Raw genomic sequence first — 9,577 nt, 5'->3', positions numbered from 1 at the left:
TTAAGCCCTGAGTTCATGAATATACACCATAATATGAAAAAAAAATTGTAATATTCACAATGTTTTCTCATTCATTCTTGTTTGGTTTGATATTGCACGATTTATGGGAAAAATTCAGCATCCAATGAAAAAAATAATTTTCCATTTAGAAAAATGTGATAGGTACATACATTTATTTCGTAAAAAAATATTTGTTTGGACACGCTATAATGTACAAAATTCAAACAATATATCTTTCGTACATTCTTATCAGTCGTCAAATGGATTTCGCTTTGAAAAAAGTCTTTCATCGAGTTTATGGCATAGAAATAGGAAGAACGACCATTTTTCGAAAAAAATGCTTTTTTAAGAAAAACTATTGAACCTAGGCATAGGGGATACACGATGAAATTTGTAGAAGCTTCGTTGGCGATCCTTATGGATCAATAATATACAGGATGTTCCATTTAAAATAAGGAAGAATCTGCAAATTTTCATTTACAATATGTGGCAAGCGATTTTTCATACCCTGTATATCACAGGTCGACTTCAGATATATCGTTTGAAAGAGTTACTATGTACTGTAGAATATTCGACCAAAAAATAAATACAATTGGACTTGGCACAACTTTATAATTTCAAATATTCTGAGTGACGATAATTGGAAAAAAAACCTGTTATGCTAGATATCTCGAAAACCGTCAAAAACTCTAGTTTCTACCAAATTTTTTTGAGGATATGTAGGGCATTTTGAAAAATATGCCACAGTCATCGATAGTGTAATAATAATATAATAATAATAAATAGTTCATTCACAAATCTACAATATTGAATAGGTAACATATAATGATTGTCTAGTTTGCGGTTAAACTATCTGAAAACCGAAAGTACGCAGTACTTGTAGGTTTTTGAGTAATTACATGTCTATTGCTTGAATCCTACCCCTAAAAGGACCCAGTTCTTAATACATGAAGTGAAGAGATTAAACAGTTGGCAATGTAAGCATCAGAGAGTGAGTGAGTAATGCTAGGTCTTCAGCAAATATCTTTCATTGAATATAATGTTCCTAATGATGTGTGAATAACAAATATGCAGTATCTATATATAGGTAGATTATATTTATTTCCTGAGTACCTGGATGTGTATTGTTATAAAAGTTATAGTTTTACATATGCCAACACTGAATGGAGAACACACAAGGTTTGACTACGAGGATGATTTGTTCGGGAATTGATATTAATTTGATTGGCGCACGGAGCCATTTTATGACTTGAGTTTTAAATTTGTGAAATATTTGTATGTTTTTCGTTTCATATGGAAGAAGGTCGTGAACTTTCAGTGCAGTATAACAATGATTTCTAGAACCTATTGACTTTTTAATGGATTTCTTTATTGTTACTTTGGTTTTGTTTCTTGTCTCACAGCTACGTTCTCCATATCGAATATCGTTTTTATTTTCGAACTGGTGAATCAGTAGAGTTGGACAGTAAATTTGCCTAAGGTCTATCATGCCAGATTCCTAATATAGTTGTTCACTTGAGTAGGTTTTTGATTTATTAAATATAATTTTAACTAACCACTTCTGAAAAACTTCGAGGTTCTTCAGGTGAGTTCTATTGACACTTCCCCATCCTATTATACCGTAGCTAAGCTGTGATTGGATGAGTAAGTAATAAAGAATTTCAATTGAGGGTAAAAAATTGTTTGAGGAGTTTGAACTTCGGTAGTAGCATCCTTAGTTTGTTGAGGAATTGTACTTCACCCACCGTTTTTATGATGTCAGTGCAAACTTATTGAGAGTACTGTAAGTTTACTGCGTTTTCAATCTGAGAAAGCATACCTCTCAGTTCTTGACAAAACCTTCCTTCGCAAGTACGATGACAAAATATGTGGAATTTCGGAATCATTTATTCCCTGATACTGTAAATACTTTTCTTACAAGGCCGACAACACTATGAATTTTGTTCTCAACAGCCCCCGCTAGGTGAATGAAAAATGCAGGATATAGACGAAACAGATGATTGTCGTGAGTGTGGGAGAAGCAGGAGTGTGAAAATGTGAGTTGATTCATCATTATAAACGACGATCATACGTACGTACGTTCAGCTAAATGTAATATTCAAAGAGGGGCATTTCCTAACAGTGCTACTAGAAAACGTTCGGCCGTTGATCGGTTGGTGTGAAGAGGTTAGTCTTACCATGCCAGAGCCGAGCTGTTGGAGCAGCCCCGAGCCTTGAGAACCACCAAGAACTGCTGACGGACGACGTGATCTGATACTCTGCATGCTGCTGCTCAGAAGAAAAGGAACGCTGCTGCTCGTGTTTGGCATCGACCCTCCCTGCAAATAGCGGCAGAGCATTTAACTTTGGCAATTTCATGAGGAGAGAATCATTTTTCGTAGTTTCAACGACATATACTTCTAATTATGACAGCCAGAGCATGCGCCTATACTACGTGGATGTTTTTGGTTTTGAATTTGAACAAAACTGGTGAATGTAATAGAAATCTTCAACAAGAGTGATGCTCACCATTGAGATCTCGTTGGATATACATTGTGCAAAAGCCAAATGGAATAAATTCATTATTTCGGTTACGGTATACAGGGTGTTCCTTAAACACATGCTAATATTTAAGGAGGTAATTCTTAGACCCATTTTAAGAAAAAAACTACCTATGGACGTATGTCCTAAACGCCTTAACTTTTGTGATACAGGGTGGCGAAGTTTTCAAAAATAATCAGTTTTTTTAATAATAACTGAGATAATTTTGTAGACATCTTTGGCATATTTGGTACATATGTTCCATGCCTCAAAGCGCATTTTCTGATGTACAAATTTCCTAATTTTCTCTGCCAGTGGCGTACGTACGAGTTTTGAAATGTATATTTTTGGCGAAAAAAATACTACGCCACTGCTTTATCTTGAATTGAAAATTATTTTTGGAATCTCCATACATTTTTGAGCACATTTGATTTGCTGGGTTTTCTTTGTCCGACGCATGGTTTTCGCTCAAAACATTAAAAATCGCTTTACTCAAGAATAAATTCCTTAAAAATCTGATGCGATATCGTGCATCGACTGAAAGCAAACTAAGAGATCAGATTTGTTGCAAAATAATTGAGGATCTGAAAGGTATTTGTTTGTTGTCAGATGCACTGTTCTCAATTAAAATTACGTCATAACGCAGCACCGCTTATTAATTTTTGAAAACATAAATTTAGTTATCCTGGAATAAATGACGTGTAGCAGAATTTATTTACTGCACCTCTTGGAAATATGGAGTATGTGATTCCTCTTAAAGATTAAAAGCAGAAAAAACAGCGTACCCACCATAGCAATAAAAAACGAATTCTCTGTATGTACAAACGTCAGTAGCTAATATTGATGTTGGTTTGAAGTAAGGTGTTGGTGTTAAAAACTGTCACAGCGCGTTTAGATTGATTTTGAAGTGTTATTGAAGTTATTTCGGTAGTCCTCTGTTTTTCTGAATATCAGTAAATATGGTAAATTATACGAATGCGGAAATGGCGCAAATGCATTACGTATATGGCCTTGCCGATGGTAATGCAACAGAAGCCAGGCGCATTTATCAGGAAAGATATCCTAATCGTGCCTTACCAGATAGCCGAACCTTTTCAAATATTCATCCTTGACTTGGGGAAACTGGTAGTTTCAAGAAAGGGACTCCGGAAGGTAGATCTCGTGTAGTAAGAACTCCTGAAATTGAGGAAGCGGTGCTGCAAGAAATTGAGGAACATCCTGAGACGAGTACGATGAAGATCGCTAGAACTCTGGATATTTGTCATCAAATTGTTTGGCGTATTTTGGTTGATTTTTTGTTATACCCATACCATATTTCAAGAGTGCAGGCATTACTTCCCAGAGATTTTCCACAGCGTGTGAACTTCAGTCAGTGGTATCTACAAAGTATTGCACTGAATCCGCAGTTTGGGACACGAATTTTGTTCACAGACGAAGCAAATTTTTCTCGGAATGCTATTCAAAATTTCCATAACAATCATGTGTGGGCTGAAGAAAATCCCCATGCAATAACCGAAACCCATTTCCAACACCAATTTTCGGTTAATGTATGGGCAGGAATTATAGGTGATCATCTAATAGGCTCATTTTTTCTATCAGGACGCCTTGATGGTCGTTCTTATTTACACTTTCACGAAGAAGACTTACCTGGGTTATTGGAATATGTGCCACTTGCGTTAAGGAATCGAATATGGTACATGCACGATGGCGCCCCTGCTCATTTCAGTGTAATACAGTTTATTCTAATCGTTGGATAGGTCGCGGAGGACCTCAGCAGTGGCCAGCAAGATCCCCCGATCTCAACAGTTTAGATTTTTTTTATGGGGTCACCTTAAAACTCTTGTGTATAAAACTCCCGTTAAACTTAAGAAGATTTAAGAGCGCGAATAGTTGCCTCGTGTGAAACTATACGAAATACGCCGGGAATATTTTAACGGGTGCGTAATTCCATGCGTAGAAGGGCGGAAGTGCAGGTGACCACTTCCAACAATTTTTATAATAGTTTTGGTATTATTGCTAATCAACAAATTTGTGCCATTCGTTTAGACTTACAGTCACAAAATAAATTAAAACTCGTTTTTGTGAAAAATTTATTTTTTTGCAGATTATGTTTTCAAATATTATTAGGGAATTGGTAATGCGTTATGAAGCAATTTTCAGATTCTCATTCATTTCAGAATTGATCTAATTTCTTAATTTGCTTTCTGTCGATTTTTATTTTTTTGAGTGAAAATCATGCGTCGGACAAAGAAATACCAAGAGATCAAATTTTCTCAAAAATAAATGAGGATTTCAAAAATGATTTTATTTTGAAAAGAAAGCATTGGCGTAGTACTTTTTCTCCAAAAATATTCAATGCGAAACCCGTAGGGATGCCACTGTTTGAAAAAATACAAATTTGTGCACATCAGAAAATGCGCCTTGAGGCATGGAACATATGTACCAAATATGCCAAAGATGTCTACAAAATTATCTCAGTTATTATTAAAAACTTTTGAAAACTTTGCCACCCTGTATCTCAAAAGTTAAGGCGTTTAGGACATACATCCATAGGAAGTTTTTTTCTTAAAATGGGTCTAAGAATTACCTTCTCAAATATTAGCATGTGTTTAAGGAACACCCTGTATATTTCAACAAAATCCCGAAACACCTCAAACTTGAATTATAATTTGACATGCTTCAACGGAAAAATGCCACCCCTACCTCCTACCCCCGTCGAATGACAGGTATAACCCCTAATTTTTCAAATAGGAAGTATAGGCTTGTGTAACATCTTTATTCAAAAATGTTCCCGCTTACAACTATTAAGATAAAATAAATTAAAATAATGTGGTTATCAAATTTCGATAAAATACACAAACACTTATCACATGTTGATGTATTGATAAGAAGGAAGTGATCAAAAACCATAGCAATGTTCTTTTTAAATGGTATCTTCAAAAACACTGTGAATAGTTTCCATGGCAATGTTAGTTTGTAACGCCTCGTCAACTTGTTTTGTATGTTATATTAGTTGTCAGTATTTTAATTTAGGTTTAGAGTTCGTTAACTTCAACTCTGACGAATGGTTAGATTACCGGAAATGCATAAAATAATAGTTTTATAAATGTTTGGTTACGGAGAGAAAACCTGAACACAACAGGAAGGAGCTTGCCTAATTCATAAGGAATTTCATAATTTACCGCCCATATATCAAGAAATGATAAGAAAAATAGAGAAGCAGTTTCGCGAGCTTGGTCATATGAGGCAGATAAAAAAGCAGCCGCCTATGCAATGAGTAATGAACTCAAATTAGATGTGACGCTTGAGTTTTAGGAAAACCCATATACATCAAGTAGACAGGCATCCACTACATTCAATGTTAGCCATACATCGATAGTAAACATATTAAAAGAAAATAAAATGCATCCCTATAAAATGATACCTACTCAGGAGCTCATAAGAGACGATTGGCTAATAATACCATCCAATTAGGAAACGTTATGTTTTCTGATGAGTGTACTTTGTCTCTTAACTGTCTCTTAACTGCTAATCGGCAAAATTGCCGCTATTGTTCAACGGCAAATCCTCACTGGATGAGAGACGAACACACGCAATCAGTGTCACTGTTTTTCGAGTTTGGAAGCCGTGTATTTTTGGAATTTCTTCCTGACATTTCGCTGGCGCGAGTGGCTAGTTTCTTCAGAGGTTCAACCATCATGGCTTGCTGTCCGATGACAAAAATTTTCGCTTCGTAAAGGGTATTTGTGCCTTGTCATGTAATCAGTTGTATTTGTACCTGCATTTGTACCTGTACTTGTACTTGTACCTGTACTTGTACCTGTATTTGTACCTGTACTTGAACCTGAAACATTAACAATCTTGCCGCCTGTCGTCATTCCTAAATTCCTTAAAATGGGGTTCATCGCTTCTTCTTTCCTATTGAAATTCTTCGTGTGTTTATGGATCTCTATTGCCTTCCGTACCAGTCGGATATGGTATCCCTGGTTGGGGGCAATTAATTCTGTGTTTTCAAAAAAAATTATGTGGTCTCCTTCACTAAGTGCGTGTTCAGCTACAGCTGACTTGTGCGTTCGGCCTAGTTTGCAGTTCGTCTTATGCTCTTTCAGTCTCGTTCCCATGAATTGTTTGGTGGTTCCGATATATCCCACAAGTGGACAATATGCGATAGACCCCTGCTGCTGATAATGGGTATCTTTTGTCTTTAGCCAACCTGAGGCTTTGTTGTATCTTCTTCGTGGGTTTGAAGACTGTTTCGATGTCGTGTTCATCCAATAGTTTTCCAATTATGTTTGTGACCATAGGGATAAACGGTAGATATGTGCGTCCATCCATCTGATCCTTTTTGCTTTTTGAACCGTGGTCCTCTTCCGTTTCATGGCTTTTCTGATCTCGGAGGCACTGTATCCCTTCGATCTCAAGGTCCCTTCAAAGTATTTCAGTTCCCTCTCCAGATGTTCTGGTTCACATATTCTCCGAGCCCGTTCCGTTAGAGTGGAGATGACTCCTCTCTTTTGGCTAGGATGGTGGTTCGATAGTGCGTGCAGGTATATATCCGTGTGTGTGGGTTTCCGATACACTTTGTGGGTTAGTCTGGTACCACATCGTTCTGCTAGTACATCTAGGAATGCTATCCGTTGGTCCTGCTCAATCTCCATGGTGAATTTTATGCTTGGGTGTTGTGCGTTCAAGTGGTTCATGAAATGGTTCAGGATGTCTCTTCCATGTTTCCAGATGATGAAGGTGTCATCCATGTAACGTCGCCACAAGGTTGGCTTTTCTTTCGGCTTTTCCTTCGAACCGTTCCATGAAATAATTTGCTATCACTGGCTAAGTGGACTCCCCATCGCAACGCCATCTAGTTGCTCATAGAAGTTTCCCCTCCATTGAAAATGACTTCCTGTGAAACATACTCTAAAGAGTTCGACGACGTCATTCGGGAACACGTGGGCTAACCCCCTCAGAGAGTCTTTCAGTGGGACATTGGTAAACGAAGCTGACCAGAATGTCCGTCAGCTCCAGCGTTGAGCCCTTAATTTTACCAACTGAGTCTATCGAGTCTTTGACGTAGGAGTTGGTTTTTCCCACACGAGGTTATAGGAGCGAGGCCAGATGCTTTGCCAAGTGGTAGATTGGAGAGCCCGTGGTACTGACTATCGGTCTCAGTGGCATGTTAGTTTTGTTCCCTCAAAAGGTTAATGTTTGGGCAGGGATTGTAGGAAACCATATCATTGATTTCTTTTTCAGGGTAACTTGAATGGCATCAATTACCTGGCACTACTTCAAAATGATGACATTCTAAGTTCAGCAAATTTATACCCTGATTCAGGAAACCCCCAAGTTCCACTGAATATGATACGGTTTCAGCAGGATGGAGCACCACCACATTACCAAGTTAATATCCGGCAATACCTCGATACAACATTTCCCAATCGGTGGATAGGGAGGCGAGGATCGATTGAATGGCCAGCGCTATCACCTGATCTTTCATAATTTGATTTTTTTATGGGGATATGTGAAGAGCAATGTGTACAAAACAAAACCTTCAGATTTGAATGACTCAAAAGAACTAATAACCCTTGCGATTAGGTCGGTCACGCCTGCTATGTTGAATAATGTTAGAAGACAGTTTCATTTGAGATTAGAATGTTGCCCATGGAGAATGAGGAGACCTTTCAAACGATGTATCACAAACCTATACTTTCCATTTGAAAAATTGGGGGTTGTACCCTTCATTCGAAGGGGGTTGAAGGCAGTTGATTTCCATATCAGAATCAGTCCCCCTAGGAAGGGAAATTAACGTATTCTTTGTAATTTTCGACTACATGTTCGTTTCTGACTTGCAGGGGGGTCAAGTTTTCATTGAAACGCCCTGTATTTTTGATTGATAGAAAATCGTATTGAAATTTTCAGTAGCTGGGAATGATATTGACACCAACAAAATGATTCGACGTCTATCTATAGCAAAAAAATAAATTTCCGCTACTGACTCGTGAGTGTACGAAGTACCAGCCACACATTCATGGCAGGTTATCAGTAATATTTTGGTCTCGTATCACAGTCCACCTTACGTGAAAAAAAATTATTATTTTGATATAAGGAGACATCAAGGTATATTTTTCATATATGAATCTCACTGAATATTTCATGAATAACATGTATACAGTGTGTCCGCATTCGACATTTCCAAAACCAAAGGTCGTTTTACAAAAACCTGAAATACGTCGATTTTTAATTTTAATATTCTACATTTTACAACAAAATTTCATTATACAGGGTGATATATATTAATGTGATGACGTAATCGGTAATTTTTTCAAATGCAACACCCTGTATTTGGTGTAACTTTTAGATAATCCGTAACGAGCTGATTCCGAAAAGGTATGATATTTAGGGTCTAACGGACAGAATTTGAAAGAAGTGGGGTTGAAAAATAAATTTTATTAATATCTAATAAAAGTTTTTGGGAAAGAAAGTTTTTGGCTTTCTACTACTCCATCTTGATACAAAAAACAAGGATGAGAGAATCTTTCAAGGAAAGGAAGGAAGTAATCAATTTTAAAATAAGTAACTCTATACATGGATGTGTAGATCATGCAAAGAAGTAACTTTCAGACACAAACTGAAAGAAAGTCCTCCTGAATCAGCTACTTTCATATAAACATTGAATTACACTAAAGAAAAAAATTCTCTCGAAACAAATACTTCTATATGAACACTGAATTATACAGAAGATACTTTTCTCTACTCAGTTTGTATTTCAAACATTCGTTGTGGAATAAAAATCAGATATCATTCACATGAGTTCTACTTTAAATGAATGGTAATACATTGCACTTACATGGCACAATGTCACCCACTGGTATACAGCGATGTTTCGCCTTAAAACATTTGCCCCAAGGCTCTTCAGTACCAAATTGCATAACATAGAAAATATACACAAATCATTCATGAATTACTATTTTTCAATGTCACGGAATAAGCTTGATCTGCTTATGTCATCGATGTACATCCATGTACAGAGTTACTTATTTTCAAATTGATTACTTCCTTCCTT

At 36.8% G+C, this 9,577-nt stretch overlaps 1 protein-coding gene across 1 annotated transcript in view; it reads right to left on the bottom strand.

Moving 5' to 3' along the window:
- Window positions 1-1,903: 1,903 nt before the first annotated feature.
- The window catches only part of bma (SCY1-like protein bma), a 115,634-nt gene continuing 107,960 nt past the window's right edge, over window positions 1,904-9,577 (bottom strand). Inside the window, exon 13 of the mRNA XM_074186595.1 lies at window positions 1,904-2,318. Coding sequence (XP_074042696.1) covers window positions 2,082-2,318 — 237 coding nt within the window. The 3' untranslated portion in view covers window positions 1,904-2,081. The remainder of the gene's footprint in view (window positions 2,319-9,577) is intronic.

This window comes from Leptinotarsa decemlineata, unplaced genomic scaffold, assembly GCF_025532065.1.
Source record: "Leptinotarsa decemlineata unplaced genomic scaffold, Ldec_3_MD MMD2_P_RNA_scaffold_4, whole genome shotgun sequence".
NCBI lineage: Eukaryota > Metazoa > Arthropoda > Insecta > Coleoptera > Chrysomelidae > Leptinotarsa > Leptinotarsa decemlineata.
Note: the sequence above shows the minus strand (reverse complement) of the source record. Positions and strands in the feature narration are given on the sequence as shown.